Source organism: Orycteropus afer, unplaced genomic scaffold (assembly GCF_000298275.1).
Source record: "Orycteropus afer afer isolate SDZICR_OR568_19922 unplaced genomic scaffold, OryAfe1.0 scaffold00057, whole genome shotgun sequence".
In the NCBI taxonomy this organism is placed as follows: Eukaryota; Metazoa; Chordata; class Mammalia; order Tubulidentata; family Orycteropodidae; genus Orycteropus; species Orycteropus afer.
Genome location: NW_006921644.1, coordinates 7,727,981 through 7,754,070, shown reverse-complemented (window position 1 = coordinate 7,754,070; position 26,090 = coordinate 7,727,981). Strand labels below are relative to the sequence as shown.

General features: G+C 44.9%; 1 protein-coding gene across 1 annotated transcript in view; it reads right to left on the bottom strand.

Moving 5' to 3' along the window:
- The window catches only part of CDH13 (cadherin 13), a 1,199,128-nt gene that overhangs the window by 368,900 nt on the left and 804,138 nt on the right, over positions 1–26,090 (bottom strand). Inside the window, exon 7 of the mRNA XM_042780725.1 lies at positions 24,168–24,312. Within this exon, the coding sequence (XP_042636659.1) occupies positions 24,168–24,312 (145 nt within the window). The remainder of the gene's footprint in view (positions 1–24,167; positions 24,313–26,090) is intronic.

The following is a 26,090-nucleotide window of genomic DNA, read 5'->3' as shown; positions in this document are numbered from 1 at the left end:
TGAAGAACACAAAAGGTCATTAAAAAGATAGGAAAGGAAGAAAAGACCAAAAGGAATGTCAGAAGAGACTGAAACTTGCTCTTGAATGGAGAGCAGCTAAAGCCATGGAGGAAATGATGAAGTAAGAGAGACCAAGAGCAGATTTCATGGGGTGGCTTAAGAAGAAAAAGCAATATAATGAAATATGTAAAGGTCTGGAGTTAGAAAACCAGAAGGGAAGCACGTGCTCGAAACTATTCAAGCATCAGGTTGCAACACTGAAGGATTATATGGGCAAAATATTGAACAATGCAGGAAGTATTAAAAGAAGTTGGAAGGAAGGAATACAGAGTCACTATACTGAAAAGAATAACTCAACATTCAGCCATTTTGGGACATAACATAGGATCAAGACAGAATTGGTGGTACTGAAATAAGTTGTCCAAGCTGTACCGAACCAAAATAAAAAAGAAAGAAAGAAACAAACTCACTGCCATAGAGTTGGATCTGACTCACAGCAACCCCTCCCCTTGGGTTTCCGAGGCGGTATCACTACAGAAGTAGATTGCCCAAGCTTCCTTGCGAGGAGTGGTTGGGGAACTGCCAGCCTTCTGGTTATCAGTGCTGAGGGCACTGTCAAAAATCAAGCCTCTGAGACTTGAAAGACTACCTATTTAAGATGTTTCAACAAATGGATGCTAATGATGGAAGTGCTCATTTGTCTATGCCAAGAAATTTGGAAAGCAGCTAGCTACCTGGCCAACCAATGGAAAACATTCATGTGTGCCCATGCCAAAAGCACAAACATGAATACAAAAGATGTGGAAATTATAGAACATTATCATTAATATCAAATACAAGTACAATTTTGATAAGGATAATTAAAAAATGATTGAAGCAGAACATCAGCAGGGAACTTCCACAAATTCAAACTGGATTCAGAAGAGGACGTGGAATGAGGAATAGCACTGTCACACTGGTCTTGCTGGATAGCAGAGCCTACTAGAAAAATGTTATCTGTGTTCTATTGACTATGCAAAGGCATTCAGTTATGTGGATCACAGCAAATTATGGATAACATTACAAAGGACGGGAATTCCGGAACACTTTATTGTGTTTATGCAGAGCCTGTACAAAGACCAAGAAGTAATCATTTGAAAAGAACAAGGGGATATCGTGTGGTTTAAAATCAGGAAGAGAGTGCATCAGGCTTGTGTCCTTTCAACATACTTATGCAATCTGTGTGCTTAGCAAATAATCTGGGAAGCTGGACTATCTGAACAACAATGCACCATCAGGCTTGGAGGAAGACCCATAATTTGTGGTATGCAGGTGACACAACGTTTCTTGGTGAAAGTGAAGAGGACTTGAAGCACTTACTGATGAAGATTAAAGACTACAGCCTTCAGTGTGGATTACACCTCAACAGGAAGAAAACAAAAATCTTCACAACTGGACCAATAAGCAACATCACGGTAAATGGAGAAAATATTGGTGTTGTCAAGGATATTACTTGGATCCATTATCAATGCTCACAGAGGCAGCAAACAATCAAAGGACTTCTTGCATTGGACAAATCTGATGCACAAGACCTCCCGTAAGTGTTAAAAAGCAAAGACATCATCTCCAAGACTAAGGTGCACCTGACCAAAGCCATGATTTCTTCAAATGCCTCATATGCATGGGTTTTCTGGACAACGAACGTGAAAGATTGAAGAAGAATTGATGCCTTTGAACCATGGTACTGGAGAAGATACTGAATAAACCACGGACCACCAGAAGAACGAACAAATCTGTCTTGGAAAATGTACAGCCAGAATGTACCTTAAAAGTGAGCATGGCTAGACTTCATCTCATATACTTTGGACATGTTATCGGATGGAACCAGTCTTTGGAGAGAGACATCATGCTTGGTAAAGTAGAGGGTCACCGAAAAAGGGGAAGGCCCTCAACGAGAGGGATCGACACAGTGGCTGCAACAATGGGCTTCAACATACTGATTATTCTGAACACGGTACAGGACTGAGGAATGTTTTATTGTGTTGTACACACAGTCGCTATGAGACACAACAGGCTTGGTGGGCACCTAACAACAATGATGACCCAAGGTTTATTCTGAAATGAAACAATCTGGACTGAAGAATTTGAACTAAGCCTTCTTGACATTCAAATCTTGTAGATCCAGTCTTTGCTTCAGGGAACGGTAGCAAGAGCACACAGACATTCTCCACCAGGTTGCAAACATCTTTATGAGCTTCCAGTTGCCAGTGAGGTAATTCTGACCATGGGGCCCCTCACGTGTCTAGAACACTGCTCCACAGAGTTTCCAGAGGCTGGTTTTTAAAACTAGATCACCAGGCCTCCTCTCAAAGCTCCTGTGGCTGTATTTGAACCATAGAGTTCTGGTTAATGGTTCAGTTTATTAACTGCTTGCACCCCCGAGGGACTCTGAAGTAGCTTGACCCTGTAGCATATCCACCTCATCTCTCTTCATCCTGTTCTCTGTCCTTGGAGGCTGACTTCAAAGGAGGTTTCCCATGCCCTCTGGCTACTTGTTGAGCTTGGAAATCAGAAGCAGGGAGATGAGTGAGGTCTGGTGTTTACTTTGCTGCATCCCTCCCTTCTGCATTGCCTTGGGCTGTGTGGATCCCTGCAGAAAGCCTTCCATCCTCCTTTGGTGGCCCTCTCTACATGCTCGCTCTGTCCAGGTTCTGCAACTGTTTCCTCATTCCCCAGGAAAAAGGATGACAAAAGCTCTATTTTTCTTAGCTGGGGTCACACCTCTAGCCCTTGTCATTTCCCTTTGTAAACATTCTGCTTTGTAAAACAGGCCCCTCTTCAATTATTCTAATTTGAGTGAGCCATCTGTTTCTGATCGGATGCCATTACACACAGCAAACATTTTTCAACAGACATATTCCCTCTTCTCTACTCAGTGGCATGGAAATCTCCAAATACTCCCAAACCTTCATCTGGGGAGAGAGGTCAAAGCCAATGTTAAAATCAGATTATCAGTAGTACTGATTCAATATTCAACTTGTTGTTGTTGTTGGATTATCAGTAGTACTGATACAATATTCAACTAGTTAGGGAAAATTATTATAGGGTTTTATTTATGTAATCTTTCTGCTGATACTGTATAAAGATTCCAGTTGAATCTTTAAAATGCCCATTGCTTGGGTCTCCAAATCCACAGTCATAAGCAGTGATCACTCCCTCTCTGCATTTTATCTACTTGGCACAGTTAATGAGCTCAGCTGCTAAACTACATGTTTCAGGTCCGGGTCCACCCAGAGCCACCTTGGAAGAAAGGCTGGTGACTAACTTCTAAAAAATACAGCCACTGAGACCCTGTGGAGCACAGTTCTCTGACACACATGGGATCACCATGAGTCATGGTCAACTCCATGGCCAGTGGACACACGCCACTGCTCAGTCTGCCTTCTTTATGAGTCTGCAAGTTCCGTGACAGAAAGCAGAGGTGAGAGGGTGATCTGTCTTCTTGGCTGGAGCAGACCTGGCCTGTGAAGGGTTCGGAGTAAGTGCTTCCTGCACTCAGCTCGGGAGAAGCATGGCACAGGGGAAAGAAGGTCCTCACTCTGACACCAAGCATGTGATATGGGCACAGCTCGATGGGTGGGACAGCTAAGAGGGCAGACTCTGAACCTTGGCTCTGAATCTCCTAGTCAAGGGATCTTGGCTAAAGCAGCTCACCTCCCTGCCCCTCAGAGTCTTCACTTATAAGAAGGGGAGAGTAAGAGAAACTCCCTCACAGGGCTGCTACGGTGTGAAAATACTGAGCTACATATGTGACGTACATAAGAGAAATGAAAACCTGGACATGCATGATCCCAGCAGCATTATTCCTAGTAGCTAAAAGGTGAAACAACCTAAATGTCCATTAAATGATGAATGTATGAACAAAGCGTGGTACATATATTCAATGGAACGTTATTGAACTATAAAAAACATGAAGTCTTGATAGATGCAACAGCGCACATGTCCCTTAAAACCATGATGGTAAGTGAAGAATCCAGTCAGAAAAGACCACATGTCGTATGGGTCCATTCATACGAAATGTCCAGACTAGGCCAATCCATCAGACAGAAAGTAGATGAGTGGTTTCCTAGGACTGGAAAAGATGGTGGTATTTAGGGTAACAGGGAATGGGTACGGGCTTTCTTCTTGGGCTGATAGACATGCTCTAAAATTGACTGTGGTGACAGCTGCGCAACTGTGGGAATGTACTAAAACCCACTGAGTCATCCATGTTAAGTGGGTGGATAGTATGCTGTGTGAATGACATGCTGTTAGGGAAAAACGAAAGAAGGCAGGAAGGATTAAACATGCTTTGCTCAAATGTGAGCAAAATAACTTGCACATAGTTAGGTGCTTAATAAAGGCATTTGAGTTAGTTTGCCTTTTTGATTATGATTGTGTATAGAACATGCTCAATGGGGGAGTGCTGGGACCTTCCTGTCCCACAATTTGGAAGCTCCAGGAGTTCTGGAATAAAAGACAAACCAGAAGAGGTTGTATTCCTAAACAAGTAAGCTAAAGGCCCTATTGGAAGGGCATTTGCAACCCACGTGTTATCTTTGCGTCTGGTAGGAAAACATCTGGGGAGACATGGACAAATGGCAATCCTTACACCTCTGATGGCTATGCTGTAAAGTAAAGAGGGATTTGGTTGAACTTCATAAATGACAGCAGTTTCTCCAAACCACGGGAATCACGTTCCATCAGTGTCATTGGCTCTGCAAACCCCACCATCTTATGCAAGTTGTCTACTTTGGGTGAGGGAGGTGAACCGTGGCACGGGGCAATGCTACCTCTGAGAGCTGGATGGGCCCAGGGACTTGCCTGTATGACTCCCGAATGCGGTCAGCGTGAAGTCCTCGAGGAAGGGTTCTTCGTAACTCATGGCATCACAAAAACCCACTGCTGTCTAGTTGATTTTGACTCACAGTGACCCCCACTGGGTTTCCAAGGTTGGAAATCTTTATGGAAGAACGTTGCTCAGTCTTGCTTCCATGGAGTGGCTGGTGGGTTTGAACCAGCAACCTTCTGGTCACCAGTCAGATGCTTTAGGCACTGTGCTGCCAGAGCTCCTTATGACTATGAAAGAAACCATAATTGCGGGAGCTTCGTTATGATGTGTTGATAAATGCATTCTGAAGATGGCTTCTGATGCTGTTTTAATTGAAGAACGATATTGGTATTGGGAATACTTGAATTATGAGTTGGTAATTCATCTGAAATTGAACTTCTGATAGTTGTTAAACAGTTTACAAGTTTATGCGTTTCTCTTTATTTCTGTTATGCGGTTGGCTATTCTAATTTCCAGTCTTGTAAAAAGCAACTTCATGCATAATTGCTATATAAGGTAATATAAATTGCATACAGTATGTGTTTTCTATGGCTGCTGTTACAAACTACCAAAGACGTAGTGGCTTAAGCAACAGCTGCTTATTGTCTCAGAGGATGTGTGGGTCTGAGTCTGGTCCGATGGGGCTCATCTGGGTTTCCTGCTAGGGTCTCACAAGCCCAAAGTCAAGATGTCAGAAGCTCTGTGTTCCTGACTGGATGCTGTGAGGAAATTCTTCTCCCAAGTTCATTTGGGATGGTGGCAGAATCCACTTCCTTCTCATGCTTTCCATGTGGTCTCCCTCCATCTTCAAGTCAGGATGGGTCAAGTCCTTCTTTTGCTCTCAACTATTCTGAACTTGCTGACACCTCCCTCTGACACACTCCAATGCTTTTCCCTTCTGCTGTGAAGGGGTCATGTGATTATGTGGGTCCACTCAGATCATCCAAGCTAGTCTTCTTACCTTAAGGTCAGCTATTCCAAAAAAAAAACTCACTGCCGTCGAGTCGCATCCGACTCTTAGCGACTCCTCCTTGAGTTTCCGAGGCGGTATCACTATGGAAGTAGACCGCCCAAGCTACTAGTAACCTCAATTACATCTGCAAAGTTTCTTTTCAATGAAAAGAAGTGTAACCACGGGGCAGCAGAGGACAGACATCACAAGAGCCAAAATGCCTACCTTATCAATAAAAGATAGTCCACAGCTATGATCTTACTTGAATTGGCCCTTAGTCTAACCTCCCTTAGTGACTTCAGTCACAAAGCCCTTTGTCCCTTCCATCTTGGCTCCATTTTTCCTATGGACCAATGGTAAAAGCTACCACAAGTTTAAAATCACCTCTTTCATCTTTAGTCACGTCTTTGCTTTGATGTCCTATTTTATACAGGCATGTTCACCTGATGTAAGCCAAGGTATGGAGAAAACTTGTGATATCCCAAGGAAGCTGCCTCCCCTTGTCTATAAATGAGAATTCATCTACCTATTTCGTAGGGAGCTCTGGTGGTGTAGGGGATAAGACATTTGGCTGCTACCCAGAAGGTCAGCAGTTCAGAACCACCAGCTGCTCTGTGGGAGGAAGATGAGGCAATCTACTTCCATAAAGATTTACAGCCTTGGGAACCCAATGGGGGTCACTGTGAGTCGGAATAAACTTGATGGCAGTTGTTGTTTTTATTGTTACGTGCCATCGGAGTCAGACCTGACTCATAGCAACCCCTCCTTGCGTTTCTGAGGCAGTGTCACTGTGGAAGTAGATTGCCCAACCTTCCTTCCAAGGAGTTGCTGGTGGGTTTGAACCACCAGGCTTCTGGTTAGCAGTCAAATACCTTAGGCACTATGCTACCAGAGCTCCTTTGATGGCAGTGGGTTTGGTTTTTTATTTAATTTTACTTCACCTGTTTCTTGGGGGTGTTGTGAGGCTGAAATCAAGTGGTACATATGAAAACATTAGCCTCATATATTTCATAGGATAGCTGCCACAACACCAGGTGCTCACTAGTAAAGAGAAATAGGAGAGGGAGGCAGAGGCTACTCGGAGACCCACAGAACAGATGCCAACTGTTCTGGTTACTCAGATAGAAAACTTACTTGTTCTTTGCATTTCAACTAATTTATACCCATTTGCGGGATGCTCGATGATAAATTTTCTATGTTACGAGAAGAAGTAAATAACCTTCTAATTGGAAGCTTTGATGGATATTTATATAACATTTTAATTCATTCATTTCTTTTTCTTTCTTGTTTTTCTTTTTCATATTAGTTTTGTGACAGAAACTAGCTAGATCCTGAGGCATTGGGTGGAGGGAGGGAGAGTCAAGAACTCTTGACGCCGTGGTCCCTATCCCCAAGTTGCTCACAGGCTCTCGTCCTTCCATTGCAGGTCCTCACATTCCCAAGGTCTAGACTCTATGGAGGCTCTGCTACCTCTCAGGTGTGTAAGCTCTTCCCTTAGGCCAGCTTACACTCAATCAATGGCTCTAGTCCTTCCTCTGTGAAGGAGGAGCATGACTTCCAGTCATCTTGGTCTGATACCACAGTTCAGGACCTCCCAGCTGCCTTTCCCAAAGAATCTGCTGTCTTCAGTTCATGAGGTCATGGAGTATCCTGCATATACAGGGTCTGGTCAGAAGAGTTAAGGGTATGGTATATTGTCTTGGACATTGACATGACTCAGCATCTTGAAGTTTCCAAGGAGTTTAGCCATCAACAAACCAGTTTGACTCTGTTTTCTCCATTCATTTCACCAAGGAACCCTTTCAGCTGGCACCCCCTTGCCAACTAGTCTTCAAGTTCACAATGAAATCTTGGTAAATTCTCTTTTCTCCCTTAAAGGTCTCTCAGTCTTTGGGTACTGGGTGGGGACCAGTCACTGGTGCAGATCAATTCCTAACCACTTTCTTTTCTTCTTGCGTGCTCTCTCTCTTTCTCTCTCTCTCTCTCTCTCTCTCTCTCACACACACACACACAGTAGATTCCTTGATTTCTCTTGTTGATGGGGGGAACTGTCTCACCATCTGACACTGTTCTACTCAAGGGTCATTAATGGAGAGCTTGTGGCAAAAATTTTGCATTCCTGATGGAAAGCAGAGACAATGCTTCATTCTCCCCTTGCTCATTCCTTGAACAGACAAAGATGTGACGTCTAATACTGTGACAGATCTTGCAGCCACAAGGGAAGACCAGAGAGTCACTGAGATGCTGAACCTAACACTGTCAGATCACTGGCGCACAGGCAGCCATCCACACCAAGATTCTGATAAGTTTTTTTTTTTTTCAATTGTGATTTGGGTGAGAATTTACAGCACAAATACTCTTTCCATACAGCACTTCACATACACTTTGTCTCATGACACTGACCACAATTTAGCCCAATGCAACATCTCCCCTCCCACTTCCTCCCAATAGTTACCTCTTCCCTGTGTCCATCTCTCCATGCACTCCTGCCCCCTGAGATGTTTCCCCTGATAACACAAGCTTTTGCAAAACAAAACTCACACTGTTAAAGCCACACTAATTGGTATTTTATTACCTGCAGTAGAAAGCATTCCTGATTAATGCTTTAACAGATATATTTTATCGCTAGATCACTGGTTACAGTTTTTCTAACTCTGGAAAACTTCCTTCTGGTGGTGGTTGCCATTTTTTTCATAGAGCTTGACCTTATCCTTAGGACTAAGCATATCTGAACTGTCTGATGCTACAAGAAAAGAGTCCCCATGGACAGGTGGGGACTGGAGCAGCTTGGTAGCCTGCAAACTCTCAGCCAAAACCACAGTGCAGTTTGTGCGTCTTGCCTGTTGCATCTTCCATGAGCAATAAAATAAACATTTCCAATTTAGATCCATAGCCTTGGCAGGGAAATAGCTCTGAACGCTTGCATTGGAGGCCGCTGAATAAGGACAAGTAAGTCTTATTGTGGGGGACAAACAGGCATACTAAGAAGTCATCAACACACACCAGACGGGAAACGCAGTCTGCGGGAAGGAAGATGACACTCGAGGTCACACACACCTGGACTCGTATAGCTCCTCCTTGGATTATCTGTGTTAACCTCTCTGAGCTTGCATTTCCTAACTGGACGTATGGAGACAATAACACCCAGTGTCACTGGGAGGTGAAAGGAGAAGACAAATTCAAGAGTATCAACTCCAGTGTCTCTTACCTATGAGGCAAGCTCTGAAAACTTGTTCAGTGAATGGTATCTGTTTGACATGGTACCTAATTACCTGGGCAAAGGGAGATGGTGAAGAGCAGAGGGTAATGGGTGACTATGGCTTGCACATCTTGTGAAGTAGGTCAGGTAAGAGCCATAGAATGGTTGTTTACAAAAGCTCTTTGAGCAGTAATACATCCAGCTTTGACACTGCTGTAACAGAAATGTACTCAGGTTGCCAAAAGTAAAGATCTCAGATTACTTTATGAATATGTGGGTGGAAGTTTATGCAGAGGTACCTAACTTGGCACTATTGGCGGACTTCCAAAAACTTACAACATCAGTGGTAACTGGATTTTATAAAGAGCATTTTAGAGACATTTGGTGACGAAGCCCATCAGATGATATTTAGGAACAATTCCTTCTTTTAATCAATTGGAATTTCCGCAGATGATGAATATATATGCTATACAACAAACATACAAATGAAAAGTAGGGAAGGCAGCATTTCTTGAGGGACTGCCATATGTTGGGCCCTGGACAAGAACTCACATATCATCTCATTTAATTCTCTGAATAAAACTGCAGGGTAAGCAGAGCATTGATGTATTTTTCTGTAAGTGACAGGTTCTTGAATACCTCCAATGATTCAGAATTTACATAATCCAACATTAACACTGACAAAGAATGGTGGGTGTGGTAGTTAAGGTTGTGGGTCTGGACACATGCCTCTGAGGGGCTTAAGTAGCTGTGGAATGGTCGTTCCCATGATGAGATCTGATGTATCTGCCTTGAGCAGCCAATCAACTGAAAGGGAGTTTCCTTAGGGAGTAGCCTGCTTCATACACACACACAGACACAGACAGAAACAGACACACGCACACACACTCAGTGCCACCGAGTCGGATCCGACACATAGCAACCCCTCCTTGGGTCTCCAAGGCAGTATCACTACGGAAGTAGATTACCCAACTCAACCTTCCTTCTGATATATACATATATATATGTATGTGTACATACATGTACGTATGTGTACATATATGTACGTATGTGTATATATATGTACGTAGTGTATATGTCTATGTATGTATATATGTGTGTATACAGATATCCTGGGAAAATCCGGGAACTTTCTTTTGGATTCGGATCCTCTCGTGCTGCCTGCCGATCTTGGATTCATCAGTCCCTGCAGCTGCGTGAGTTGGGAAAAGCCTCCAGGTTGAGGTTTGATCCAGGAACTTGGGACTTGCCAGCCTCTACAACTGTGTGAGCCATTTTTCCTGAGATAAATTTCCCTATCTGTCTAAGCTTCACTGGTTTTGTTTCTCTAAAAAACTTAGCCTAAGACGGGGTATTTATCTTTATAAGCTAAAGCGTCATCTCATTGTGGTACAAGCAGGTCCATTAAAAAAATGAGCCTGCCTTTGGCGATTAAAAACAGACAATGGAATGCTGACCCATGCTACAACATGGATGAACCCTGAAAGCGTCATGCTAAATGAAACAAATGCACACAGAAGACCCCGTCCTGTGACTCCATTTACTTGCAGTATCCAGGGTAAGGAAATCTACAGAGTCAGAAAGTTGCTTAGCAGTTGCCAGGGGCTGGGAGGCAGAGAGAATGGGAAGTGACTGCTGACGGATTATGGGGTTTCTTCTGGGGTGATGCACAGGTGTTCACACTGAATGTGGTGATGGTTGCACAATTCTATGATCATCCTAAGAACCCTTGAACTATACATACTTTCAGAGGCTGAACTGCATGGCATATGAATTATATTGCAATACACCTGATATATACATACATACATGTACATATACACATACACATATCCACACAGTATTACTCAGCTTTGAAATTATGCAAACCTTGACAAATGTTCAAAATTCAGATCCCATTGTTTCTAAATTTATGCACTAATGAAATCTATTAATGCACCCATTCCTTGATTATCGATATGGTTAGTTTCCAAAGACTATCAGCACTATGCAAAAAAGGACAAAAGGGAGGATGAGTACATCTTTATATAAATGTCAAATTACATCATTATGTAACTGCCAAATTAGATCATTACATAGTTGCCAAATGACTGAGAATCATGTCCTACCCAAGCTGACTCACGACCATCACAGCCAGCATTACTCTTGCCTGGCATCTTGGCATTCATTACTGCCAGACAGACATCGTTAATGTGTGAAATAGTCAGGTGGTAGCTTCTGTATTAGTGCTGTAAATGTGGCGTGTTGGATAAGGAGACAGTCAATGAGTGAGGAATGGGTATATTTCTACATCACACCACTCCAAATTTACCTAATTCAAACTCACATGAAACGTTACAAGAGATTATTGTCAATTTACCCATGAGGAAATGAACTCAAATTAGCACAACTGATAAGAGTTGGAAGTAGAATTTGAACTCAGTCCTGTCAGGACTCCAAAACTCTTGCTATAATTTACTAGCAGTTATGGCACCAGAACTAAGACTCCTGTCCCCTGAATCCACTGCCATCAAAAACAGGCGGCCAGTAGGTACCAACCACTATGGCGCAGGTAGTCTTTGTCAGTCAGACGTTAAGGCAGACTATCTCATCTCACGCTCAAAACCACTGTACGGGTGTTACCATCATCCTCGCTTTGCAGAGAGTTCATCCAAGCTCAGAGAGGTAAGATGACATGCCCTAGGTCTCACAAACCCAAAAACAGGTCTTTCGAGGTCTCCTCCTTTGAGCTCTTGTCAGAATACTGACAGTTCCTGAGGTAGGAAGGAGATGGTTCTCAACTGTGCCTTTAAGTTGAATTTGAAAGGAAGTTGGAACACATGCGGTAGGCTCTTACTTACCCTGACTGTAGTGCAGCAAAGCGCTCTGAGATTTTCAGTGATTCAAAAGCTACACGTGCAAAAGTGAAGGTGATGGCAATGAAGAAGGTGTTATAGGGACTGGCTCAAAGTGAGGACAGATTTGCATGACCTGCAAGGGCAAGCCTAAGTTGTACGTTTCTAACCCAGGGATTGCCTCTATATTGATCACTCTCATCAACTGACAGGTACATCCTGACTCTGGATTTCCAGGCAAGGAAAAAAAAAAAAAGGAAACCTCACTGAGCCCTCTGAACCCCATCTTAGTTCATCAGTGTCGCTGCAGCAGAAGTACCACAAGTGGGTGGCTGTACTAAGAGAAATTTATTTTCTCACTGTTCAGGAGTCTAGGAATCTGAACTCAGGGCGCCAGGTTTGGGGAAGGAAAGTGCTCTCTCTCCATCAGCCCTCATGGAAGGTCCTTGTCTCTTTTCAGCTTCTCTTCCTAGGTTCCTTGGCGAACACAGGGCTTACCATTGTCCCTTCCGCTTTTTCTTGCTTGCTTGCCTACTCTGCTTTGATATTTAAGAGACTGATTTAAGACACACCTTACACTAACCCTGCCTCATTAACACAACAGAGAAAACCTGTTCCCAGTGGGATTCTAACAATAGCTCTGCTGCTGCCATGCGCCATTCAGCCCCATTCAGCCGAATCCAACTCACAGCAAGCTTGCAGACCAGAGGCAACTGTCCCACAGGGTTTTCTCAGCCTCAGCCTTTATGCCAGCAGACTACTAGGTCTTTTCTCCCATGGTGCTGTTCCTAGGCTCCAACTATCAACCTTTTGGTTAAGCAGCTGTAAGCTTTAGCTGCTGTACCACCAGGGCTTCTTAACCATAGATCTAGGGGTTAGGCTTGACAACACACACTTTGGGGGCACACAATTCAATACGAAACACACTTCGTGCCCTTTCCCTCCCTGTCCGGCTGCGGGGACGTGGACATGAGGCCAGTGCATGGATGCAATTGATGGCCACATGGTGACGTGCATCACTGGGGCATGGTCAGGTCATCAGCGCTGGCCTGTGATCTGAAATTACAGTAATGGCAAGGAACCAAGGCAGCTATGCTACGAACGAGCCCATCATAAGGCAATGAGTATGTTTTTAATCTAATAAAAAATAGCTAATGACAAAGAGACCTCGGAATGCATTCATGAAGCAACTCTAAGATAATGGAGGAGTCAAATGTCATTTGTGTTCCAATAAAGACTCAATTTTCTGATTAGCATACTAAACTGGTGGCACCAAAGACAAACAGAGGAATAAGCGGGTTTGAACGCCTCAGGCAGCAAAGCACAGCCATCAGAAAGCAGGGCTCAGAGTCTGATTGTCTGGCTAAAACATGCCCACTAGTTGAGAGGCACTGCATATTTGGCTGGAAACACAGGAAGGCCACTATCACAGAGTTAAACAATTCAGAGTCATTCAGAAATTAATTTTTATCTTATTTCCAGTAATTCTGGATAAAAGGGGTCCAGAGCTGGCTGAGTGGCAACAAAAGCCAGGATCTAGGCAGCAGAGTTCCATCTCTTTGTATATTTTGCATCACTTTCTTAGCACATGGCTTCTGTCCTTGGGCTAACCTCAGATAGGAAGGTGGCTGCTTGAGTTTCAGCCATCATGCTCCCATTCCAGGCACAAACAGGACCCAGCGGTGAGGAGGACGAGGACAAAGAGCTCCCTGGAACGCTTGGCTTTACGCCTCCACAGCACGGTCTCTCACCTCCAGCGCGCCTCTGCTTGGGGATGTCCCGGGCTTTTTCGCTTACTGAGCAACACTCCTGCCTCTACCACTCGATTCTAGCACTGCTCCCCCGCCAGACTTGAGAATCAGTAACACCTCCTGCAGGTAAAATCATACCCCGTCGGAACCACGGGGCTGTGGTGTCTGGGTTCATATGACATGTCTCTCTCCAGCACTGGGAACATGGCTCTCTGGTCGTGCATTAGTTTTAGGTGTGCATGTCAGACACTCAATGATTTAAGTTAAACCAAACACACATTCCAAAACTAGTCAAAATCCAGCCTGTCATTTTTCTCCCCCTTTTTTAATGTTAAGAGCTTGTTTTACATTCAACGATACGTGTCCATTTAGTTTCACTCCCCATTTACCAGGTCCACCCTAACCCAGTCTCCTCCCCTCTGTACCCTGTCACCCTTCCCCTGTGCCCTTCATGTTTATACACCCCTGTTTGTCCTGCATTTCCTCAACCTGAACGTTGGTCCTCTGGTGCCCTGTAGTCCACTACTCTAAGGGATGTATTACCATAGACGATGTGGGTGCATCATCCTGGGTTGAGTGGTCTGCGTGTACATCTTGTTAACTGTTGGGCTGAGAGCCAACCCCTGGGGGTGCATTTTATTCCCCAGCCTGTCATTTTTAAATGCTGTTTCATACAGAGACTGACCTTGACTAATGTAATTATGTATAAAGATAGTTAAAACTATATAGATATAGATGTTGATACAGACATAGATCATTGTATTCTTATGCAAATGCCAAGTGCTTTTTTTTTTTTTTGGCCAAAAATGCACCCCTCCCCTGTGCTGTTTTTTAAGCATGCTACTCCTCCCTTTCTACTAATCCAGTCATCACCTGCAGCCCTGGGATAGGAGTTCAGTGTGGACCAAAGAACACAGACCCTCCCGACCATGACAGGGTGAAGCTGCCAAATGAGAAGAGAAGCAGAGGACTGCACCGCAAAGCTGCAGATGGAGCTGACAGCCAAGGAGACAGGCCAGTGAGGCAGTCCATCTCTCTGGAAACAGACTTCCCTCAGAACCCAGAATCCAACCCCCCCAAACACGAGCTCTTCTGTCTGCACCAAGGAGAAAGTGGACCTGTTAACAGCCCATTGTACACCAGGACCATGAGCACAAAAGAACACAGAATTAAACAACTCTGCACCAAAGAACACAGAAAACTAGTCCAGGAATGCAGACAATGAGAATTCCCAAAACCAACTACTGAGAAATCTTTGAAAAGACCCAGTCTTCTGAATAAGAAAATAGCTTTGGGTGCTATAAACCAAACCCACTGCCGCTCAGTCACTTCCCACGCACAGCGTCCCTACAGGGCAGAGTAGAAACACCCACAGTGTTCCAAGGCTGTAAATCATTATGGAAGCAGACTTACTCATCTTTCTCCCATGGAGCAGCTGCTGGGTTTGAACTACCAACCTTGTGGTTGGCCGCCAAGCACTTTAGCCACTGTGCCACCAGCTCCCTCTTGAATATTATGCTTGGTTTTAAAGAAAAATGCAGTCATAATTAAAGCAAGAAAGCTGCAGTTCTAGTAAAATTTTCTCTTTGATACTGGGAAATTCAATTCATGACCTATATTTTATAAAACATACTTGAAAGGGATTTTATAGGCCTTCCTTCTATTGAATTTAGCATATTGAATCTCTTCTACCTACTTAAGAGGAAGGTGGTTTTACACATAAATTATTCAGAGTTGTTTTTTCCTTACATACAGTGTATGTACTAGAGTGGAATGGAAGCATTTCAAAGGGATTTGCAGAGAGAGATGGAAGCAGCTAGCCTCAGACTCTGTCCTCAGGAGGGATGAGAATCTTGTAACACCAGGGCTGCAGTAAAAGCTGGTTTATCAACTCTCTGCTGATTATAAATCTTCTCTAACTGACATTTGTAGACTGTCTTGATTGATGTCCTAGCATGCCTTATGAATCTTCCAGAAGCATTCTCCTTGAGCGACTCCCAACCTACCACTAGGGGGAGAATCGGGCTGTATTTGAGAACACCACTGGCTGCGGGTGGTTCCCAGGCAAGCCAAAACAGGAGCTCTGATGGCGTAGTACCTAAGGCATTTGACTGCTAACCAGAAGGCTAGTGGTTCAAACCCATCGACCACTCCTCAGAAGGAAGGTTGAGTGATCTACTTTCACAGTGATACTGCTTTTGCAACCCAAGGAGGGGTCGCTATGAGTTGGATCAAACTCAACAGCAGTGAGGACGCCTCAGGAGGGTTGGCCTCATGTTCTTCATCTCACCCTCCCCGTGTGTGTGCACGTGCACGTGCACACATACAAATGCTATCCAGATTTGGGTGGCAGCTTTGCGTTAATCTTAGCATGGGCAAAACTGCAAAGGACATTGTAAACCAGTACCAACCAAATACACAATTGTTGTTGGGTGCCATCAAGCTAATTCTAACTCACAGCAACCTATAGGATGACGTAGAACTATCCCATAGGGCTTTCTAGGCTATAATCTTTATGAGAACAGATTGCCAGGTCTTTTCTTCTGTGGATCCACTGGACAGTTTGAACCACTTCCTACTTGGCGGCCGAGTGCTTACACATTGTACCCGCAGGGCTCCTTAAGTACACACCAGTGCTAGAGAAGTCATACTGGTGGTTGGCACTGCCCCACTGCCCTGTGAACAGGATCATCTCCCCCCTTTGTCCCTGAGAGAGGCTCCTGGGAGCCCCACCTTCCTCCTGAGCAACTGTGGTAACAGAGTCCCTGACAGAATTCTAATTGGCTTCCTCTCAGTCTGCAAGCCCCAGGAAGTCAGGGTCCAGGCCTGGCCTCCGTAACCTTCTCCCCAGTCCTCACTGGGTAATAGCAGGTATTCCCGATATATTTGTTGAAGGAATACATTGCCAATAAAGAAAAAAAAAATACTTCTTTTGGATCAAAAGGGAAGTTTATAGTGATTCAGACTTTCTGCCACTCAGGGCATTTGTTCACTGAATGGAGTTTACTGAGTGTTACAGTGTGCCTGAAACTCAGCTAAATGCTGGCCACTGAGCAATACAGAGAAGACAGTCTACCCCCAGCCACAAGCTTAAGGGTAAAAAAGGAAAATACTGGCAAATTCCACTTTGTACTTGGGGAAATTTATAAACCTTTTACGGTTTACAACATTCCAGTAATTCCATGCTGATGGCGTCAGTTACAGTACCCTGATGGGTTCAGAAGGAGTCAATGTTTATTGCTACCCTATTCCTTATGAGCTCACCCCAAAAATCTTATGTGACCCCCTTATCCTCATGCCCACTGACTGTGACCACCCTGGGCCAGGCCATCAGCCTCTCATGCCTGGAACATGAAATACCCCTGGTCACTCTTCCTTCCATTCTCCACTGAGTAGCCCAAATCATTTATTTAACTGTAAAACCAGATCTTACCCTCTCCTGCTTCAAACCATCCAAGGCTTGCTATTAAATTTCAAAGGTGATAAAAACTTACAGAGCTCTGAACCGAGGGTCTGTAAACTTTTTCTGTAGAGGGCTAGGAAGCACATATTTTTGGCTTTGAGAGACATTTGGTCTCTGTCCACCTACCCATTTCTGCCAGTAGAGCACAAAAGTGGCCATGATCAATGCATCCACAAACAGGCATGGCTGAGTCCCAATACAATTTTATTAAATAAAGGAAAACACAAAATCAGGTGACGGGCCAGATGTGGCCTGTGGGCCATAGCTGGGGACATTCTTGCCCTTGCCTATGACCTTGAACTTGCGTGGCACAACTCTTATTCCTGCTAATATTCTCCTACCGCACTGGCCTCTCCTCTGTTCCTCCATTCTGCTCATTGCAGCCCGAGACCTTTGTATTTCCTGGTCCCTGTGCATGGAACGTTCTTGCTCTAGGCCTCTACAGGGTGGGTTCCTTCTGTCACTCTGGTTTCAGCTAAGAAGTCACCTCCCTAGAGAGGCCATTCTTGACTGTACTGTCATTTTTCACATTTCCTCATTCTACATTATTAAAAAGACTCTCACTAACTTACATATTCATTCATTGTTAATTTCCTTTCTCCCCCAGTAAGACACAAATATCGTCAGAGTGGAGACCTAAATTGTCTCTGTCATGGCTGTATCCCAGCCTCTAGAATATTATCGGCTCACAGAAGCTGCCCAATACTTATCTGTTGAACAAATTTGCTGAATGAAATTGTTATTAAATTGATTTACAATAAGCATTTCCTGGCCATTTTAACTGCTCAGTATATCCACTGCCACCACGGTGGAGCTGCCATTTTGTTTTCTTCAGCTGCAGCCCCGAAACTTCCTGGCTTCTGCAGCGTCCATTCTCAGGCCACTGAGACCTCCAGTCTCAGACTGAGATGAGCTCCAATGGCACTGGCATCCATACTCTGCTGTTCAAACCCAAGGTCTTTTCCACTTCTACACTGTAGCTGCTTAACTGTTTCCACTTTGGTTAGAAATGCTTGTTGGAGACGGTAGAGTGATCACTTATTTTCCGTCACTCCCAATGCCACCTCACCCTGTGCTGTTGTTGTTAGGTGCTGTCAAGTTGTATTAGATGCACAGCAAACCTGTGTGATAGAGTAGAGCTGTTCCATAGGTTTTTTAAGTCTGTGATGTTTATGGAAAGCAGACTTCCAGGTCTTTCTCCTGTGCAGCTGCTGGCTGGGTGGGCTGAGATCACTGATCTTTTGGTTAGCAGTCAGGCACTTACCCATCAGTGGTACCCAAGATCCATCTGCTTCATCCTTCTTCCCCTTACAAATGTTCATTTTTGATGCCCAAGTTCTTCCCTCCCAAAATCTAGAATGATGGGGGATATGGTTCCTAGTGTGAGTCTAAAATGTAGACTGGGAATAATTCATGGGGCAGGGTTGCCAAGAGTTGATTTTAGAAGAAGCTCATCTCCATGAGGACGCGAGCTATGTCTACCCAGTTCACCATACTGTCTGTCTTCAGAGCCTAGAATAAGAAGGTCTAACGTGATTGGGTGTTAGAATGGAGGACTGGAAGGGAGGGACAGGCAGATGAGATGGGCCCAATAACAAAGACTTCGGGGTGAGAGAGAAGAGTGACTTAGGAAACAATATGCTGTCTGTCTCTTGAATTGGTCTCCAATGCCATGTTTTGGGGCAGGGAAAGAGGGTTATGAACCAAAACGAAAAGAGCTGCTTTCAAAGTTTACCCGCATTAAACTTGGAGACACACAGTTAGGTGCCCTTCTAATTGAAGGGCCCAGGTATTCTTCCCCATCTTACCAGACTCTTCGATATCTTGAAGTCTTCAATGAACCAGCAGCAATGGGTCCTAACAGATGGTGCTCATCAGAGAGAAGCTGAGATAGGAATGAGGGCAAACCCGGTGGCTATTATAAGAAGACTGATTGGCTTAATATTACACTTGTATGAGACCTTACTTGGGGATCCTCAGACACATTTAGGGCAGACAGTGCATTTGGGCAGAGAGTCAGTTTATTGAATGATGAGGTACAGTCAATAGCTACCAAAGTTCAAGTTATTCCACACTTTCAATTCACTTCTGGAGTTTCCCCTATAGTGAATCACGTCTGACTGGATCCTGCAACTCTTTCATAAAATCTGTTTTATGGCCAAGTGCACTGGAATAATCTGCACCATAGTCCAAGTGCTGCTGGATCCAACTAAAGACCACAGTGGCATGTTAGTGACTCTGCTCCCTGCAGCCAGGACTCCAATGATGACTCAGCCACTGAGAGGGAGAGGCTTCAGCATCAACCACCTCCATCTACTTCTCTGACCACGAAGTCCAGAGAGAATGCTAGAGCAAGGCAGTCCACATCCAGCAAAAACGGTTAGTGAAAATGACCAGGGAAACTTGGAGATGTTGACCATAATCCACAAAAACCAAGAACGAAGAATACCCGTAAGTGTGTTCACGTATGAAAAACAACACTGCTGTTGTGCCCTCATTCAGGACCTTAGTCAAGACAAACAACTCCTCAGATGAGAAACAGCATCAAATGCATATTCAGAGTGACCGAAAGCAAGGAGCAAGAGCATAACCGAAAGCAATCCAGCAGTCAGCACCTAAATCCTGTTGGAAGGCTGCCCATATGCACAGCTGGCTGAATGTGCCCAGGAACTCCAGCCCCAAGGAATAGCTCTTAACCAATGTTTGGTGGGCCTAGAAGTATCAGTATCCCTGCCTCCTTGTTCCTTGGCGGGGATAACTCTAAGTGTGCATTGTATGCCATTTTCCACTGCTCCCCCAAGAGCTTAAGCTCCAGGTGCCCACTCTGGTAGCTAGTCTAACATGGTATCTCTTATTAGCTGCTTTCCCTTTCCTTTCCCATTTCCCCACTCCTCACCTCATGTCTCTGCTCCTCCTAAAGCAACCACATGCTCTCGATCCTCATCTCAGGGTCTGCTTCTATGGGAAGCCCTGCATGCTATGCCTTATCAAAGGTGCCCAGAGAGTTCAGTCACTGACTGCTGGCGAGTCGGATTTGACTCATAGCGACCCCTCCTTGAGTTTCCGAGGTGCTATCATTATGGAAGTAGATTGCCCAACCTTCCTTCTGAGTAGTATCTGGTGGATTTGAACCACCAGCCTTCTGGTTAGCAGTCAAGTGCCTTAGGCATTATGCCACCAGAGCTCCCTAGGGCTACCAGTGACAGAACACCAGTGCATCAGTGACAGCGAGAAATTCTAGACCCCTGGCATGTGTGCCCTGTGGGAACTCCAAAGGTCCCAGCCTGCTATTCCTTCCTCATGAGGACATGGCATGCCTTGGGGATCCAGACAACATCCAAGTCACTCAGATACCTGGCTGGCCTCCATGGAGGAGCCAGAGTCTGGGCTTGGGTCACATAAATCAAATGCCTTATGACTCCACAAAAGGGACAGCCCATAATCTGCAAAGTTCAAAGACCATTTCTTTCTGTTGATCTTCCTTCATCCAGTTATGAGTCCCCAAAACAATACCCTAGAGTTTAGTGCTGAGCAGCTGGCAATGGTCTCCTGTCTGCACACACAGATAAATATGGGTGACCTTCCTGTGTGATGGATTGGGGCTGATGGCATTCAGGTACACTTGAGCAGGAAAATGATGTTTGCTCTGTTGGGAGATGAATGTTGCTTCACATAGACTGCATGTCTCTTTGCCTTACCTGTCCAAAGAGGACACTGCCGGAATAATAAGAGTAACTACTATATTAACCACACGCAGCATTTATTAAACACCATGTGCTAAACACTGAGAGAAGCACTGTGTCCCGTTGAGTCCTCACAAGCGTTCTCTAACATGGGTATTATTAAATCCCCACCTTCATTTAAGACAAGGTGACTGACACCTCTGCAGCTTCTGTAAGTTGCCTGAGGTTTCACTTGTTACCCCAAGTGGACCCTCAAACCCAGCTCTGAGCCATGTGTTACACACAGGGCCAGCTACATCCTTTGCCAGGCCCAGTGGAAAATGGAAATGTGGAGCCCCTGTTACAACACTGTTAACAATTTCAAGATGGGAGCAGCAGACCATTCAGCCAAACGTGGGTGTAAGTGACTACAAAGCCCGCAGGCCTGTGAGGATGGACTGGCCATGCGGGTACAAGAGACAATGAGATGATTGAGGACAAGGGCCCCAGTGTTGACCCTTTTTAACCTTAGAGACTGAGAAACTGCTCACATTATATTGACAACAATTCAGAGAGTTTGGCTACTTGGTTGGAAGAGAGGGTCATTTTCTGGCAGGAGCTATCAATTGGTTCATCTGGTAAACCTTCATAGATATAATACTTCCCTCAACTGGCCCACCAAGAGTCAAGAGTCGGAATGTGGGGGAGGAGAAGACACCCTTTGGGCTGGGTGGCTCTTGACTTTCTCATAGCACACCAAGCCCAGGAACAGGTACGGAGATTTGACTATGTACTTGGATAAGACTTCTGAAAAGGATGCCAAGTGCAGGGCCTGCCGGAGTTCTACCAAAGATTTGGTAGATTTTGCAGTTGTGACAAAACTGGCAACAACTGGCCAGATTTTCCTGTGGTCCCACCACAGTAAGGTGGCCACTCCAACAAGGCACACGGGAAGAGCCACAGGCATGGAGCCTGGCTTGGACAAGCTGTGTGACCCTGGGCAAGTTCCTGAACCACATCAGGTTCAGTTTCTTACCTGTAGGTGAGGGGAGTGGTACCTACCTCTGTGGGTAGTTGGAGGACTGAGTTACTGTACAGAAAGCACTCAGCACAAAGTAAGCACTCAAGTAAATGCTTCTAGAGTACAATGGCTGCCATCCACCATGGAGTTGGCTGGCCAGTTGAACCAGTCCATGATTGGAAGGTAGACATTAACACGGGTTGAATCCTTGGGACCATACCCCATTTGTTGCATGAACTGGAGGAAGTCTGTGAAGTCGTGCCATGGCAGTCCCCCACCCCCAACACACAGAATGTATCCTGTGCAATGTTTTTGACACACAGGATCCATGAGGTGCAGGTGAGAAGTGCATGAAGGAAATGGGAGTGACGGCCGTTTTCACAATTACTCAGAGTTTACTGTCATAACATGTAAACGTTCACGTCTTGGGAGGCACTGGAACAGGGGATGTCACCCTCTTTCCCAGACTCCTACCATCGTCAGGGATGCTCAAGGGCCATCCTACCTGTGGCTCTCTTACAAGTCACTAAGCAATCTAAGCAATTTTTCCCCTCACAGTTTTTCACACAATCTCTACCTTGTTGACCCTGAATTTGCCCTACTCCAATTCAATTCCTGCTCTACAGTCAAACCCAGGGCATGCTAAAAGGAAAACAACAATTCAGGACAAATTCTGCTCAGTGGGGAGAAGCTGCCCCATGCAGACACCCCAGTCTTTATGTATCTTTGAAGGACAATATCAGTCATAATAGAAGTCAGCGATGGCTCACGTGCTTGTGGAAGTGCGGCCAGCCCCATCGAATAGTTTGTGCTTTAAGAAATCCAACGTGCATAAAGGATTCTATTTTCTTCAAAAATACGACTCATATAAAGCAATAAAATCGGAAATTCTTTCCCAAACTTTCACGAAGGGTGCAGTGGGAGGAAAACCGGAGATCATCTAATCATACACACGTGTAATATACAAAGACACGCACGCACACAGTCCCCTTGGTGCAGCCAGTCATTTACATTTAGAACACTTTTCCGGAACATTCGGCATCTGAGTCACTCACGCGCAGGGCCAGGTTACCACAGATGGAAACTGGGAATCCTCTTTCTGCTCTGCTCAAACTGCAGCCACTTTAATAGCCTTTGACTCTGGTTCTCCTCACTTGTTCTGCATATCAGCTTGTTTAAGAAGGTTTCCATCAACAACAAACCTGAAGTTCAGGGCTTTTCTCACCTGAAGCCATCTTTCCATCAAAAGCACCCAACTGAGAGGTACCCCTTGGCAGGTCCGCCGTGAAGTGCTCTGATCCACCTCCCCCTGCCCTCTCTTCATCTCCCCAGGTGTCTTACCACCTCTCCCTTCCTGCAGTGTTCCCAAATACCCTTCACCACCCAGAGCAAGGACACCCTTCACTTTATAGGAGGTATTCAAATCCAGGAAGGGAGAGTCACTCCTGCCCCTGGGGACCCAGCTCTTTGAAGCTGAAGGGAGGCTTTTGGTCCCTTGCATACAATTATTCATTGGGTAGTCTGGGAAGGTTACCATGACAACGCTGCCAGAGCCTCCTGTATCTATATGTCATTGATGCATCCCATCAATCCAGGGAAAGAATTAAAAAAAAAAAAAAAAGCCAGGCAAAGCAGTTCTTGGACTTCTGTGTCCCCTCTGCCCTGCTCAATGACTGCTTTTCTTATTTGTGGTATAATCCAGACACAGCTTCAGCAAGACTCTTAACACTGCACCATTTGCCTCAAATGCATTTTAAAGCTCAGAATCAAAGTCCAGCCTAATAGGGACTTTTCTATTCTGTTCTTCATTTTTCCAAGCATTACACTCAGGAGTGAGTTTCGCTGCTGGCCACGGCATGCTTTAACTAGTATGTACTAGGCCAGCAAAGAGCTCTAGACTCTAAAACCTTCCCGGATAGAAGGGTCAGACATGGGGAGAGGCTAGGAGTGCTGCAGTCAGCTCCGGTGACTTCCGTAATAGCAGGTACGTGGGTTTCCAGAGAGACAAAGAAAATGGCTTGCCTTTGGCCCTTTGGCTGAAGACAAAAGGTCTCTCTGTACACAACTTTTACAGAAAGAGAAAAGAAAGAAATCCCACCCATTTTACCAAAACGGTTCTTTGAAACAGCAATTATTCAAAGAAATCAAGAGAGGGTTTGTAGTGAGGTCCTCAATTCTCTCCAAAGGCTTTACTGCCTGTAGTTGTTGGAGCATCATCCCTAAGACCATGGGAGAGATGTGTATAAGTTATGGCACCCCAGTCATACTCTGGACTACAGCTTTTCAGCTCTTCCTTCTATGTAGGGAGACACTATGTTAATACTGACATAGGGCCACGGTTTGAAACAGCAATTAAAACCGTCTTCCAGGATTCCTGAAGACAATCTCCTGAGACTGTGCAAGCCATTATGCTAATGACAGGCCAACTCAACATACCTGTCGGTGAGCCCTCCATGACGTGGCCGATGTAGGGGCCTTCCCGGAAGATTGGCCTGTTGTCATTCTGATCAATCACGATTATTTCCAGAGGCACCGGCCCCTCAAGAGTTCTGCCAGTGACGTCAGTCGTCTCCACAAATAGCTATTTGAGCAAAGAGATTGGGGGAGAAAGACAGAATTACTTCATTATGGAAACGGAAATCGGATCTGAGGGAGAAAGTGGGCTGTATCAGCAGGTGTCCAAATTTAGGTCTCATTGGCCAGTCTCTGGGGCTGCAATAGAAGCACAACATCCCAAATGAGAGTTTGAGGTCAGTTCAGGCTAGATCCTCTGGGGGAAATTTACAACTAATTCATCAAATCTGCAAAAGAAGTCCAGAAAGAAAGATGTAAAACCATTGCTCACAGTCAGCACAGCTGAGAAAATGTGCTTACATTGTTTTCTGTGTCTACAGTGTTGTTATGCTTCAAAGGAATGTTATGCTAATAAAAATAATTGAGTAAGCTGTTAGGAGCAGAGTACATTAAGAGATAACCACAAGTGCTGATGGTAACGTTTAGAAGTTCAGATTAATGAATATTTATAGAGGGCCTAGTGCAGTTGAGGAACTCAGCAGAGGTGAGGGCCAATGAGACCTGGGGCTCCTGCCCACCAGGCGCTTACAGTTTAGTGGGGGCTTACACAAGCCCATGCAGTGCTTCCATAGGGAGTCATCTTCAAACCTCAAGAGTGAACACGGCTTCATCACCAGCCCTATCGTTTGCCAGGGAAACGAAGACGTATGGCATTTTAGTCATTGGCAATGACTTATGCCCCATGCTCTCATTCTTTGTGCTCAGTTCAGCCTTGATTTCACACCTCTCTCCTTGACCTTGGTGGTGGTCTCTGCATAGGAGGTTGTAGAGGATGGTGGTCAGGCAAGGGTCTCTGCTGTTGTAATCACAGCTCAGCTTCTTACTAGCTATGTGACCTTGAGCAAGGCACTCAACTTCTTAGTTCCCACATCTATACAATGGTGTTAATACAACTCTCAAAGGAGTTGGTGTGAGGATTGACAATCATAATGGCCAACATGTTAATCCAGCACTTGGAGTCCTTGGGTGGTGCCCATGGTTAACATGCTTGGCTGCTAACCGCAAGGTTGGAGGCTTGAGTCCATCCAGATGCCTCCCAGAAGAAAAACCAGGCAACAAGTGTCTAAAGGGTCACTGGAAACTCCTTGGATCACAGCTCTACTCTGACACACATAGGGTCACCATGATTTGGAATTGACTCAAGGCCAACCGGTTTGAAGGATCTGACACTTACTCATGCTCTAAACTGTATTAACTCACTTGATCCCTGTGCACACTATGTGAACCATCAGACAGAGGAGGGGATCGAAGTGTAGAGAAGTTACGTGACTTGCTCCAGGTTGCACAGCTAGTGAGTAGTGAAGTCTAGATTTGGTTTCATGAGGTCAGCCTCCAGAGTCTACTTTTGTAACCATAATATTTCTAAAGTGCTAAATATAATGAGTCCCAAAAAACATCTCTAGAATATCAGCTGCTGCAACGATGCTACTGTTACTACCAACCATTGTCAAATCTGGTCTAGATTAGGAAAACAGAAAAACACTCTTGTTACTAATCAGGAAAGTCACTCCCCAGCCCCCTCACACACACACCTGATGGGATATAAACTGAGACCACTCTTTTGGAAATCAGCATGGAAAACTCCACAAAGCCATGAAGGGTCCATTTTTGATCCACTCCTGGTCCTATGTGAAATGAGTTGTGTTGGCTATATGAAGATACGTAAAATAACAATGGCATCCGTCTCAAAGTCTAATAGAAGGGGTCCAGTTGAATGAATGGGTGTGCCACCACAAGTTAAAATAGAGCCATTAGGGAAAACAATTGTCAGAAATCCATTATCGA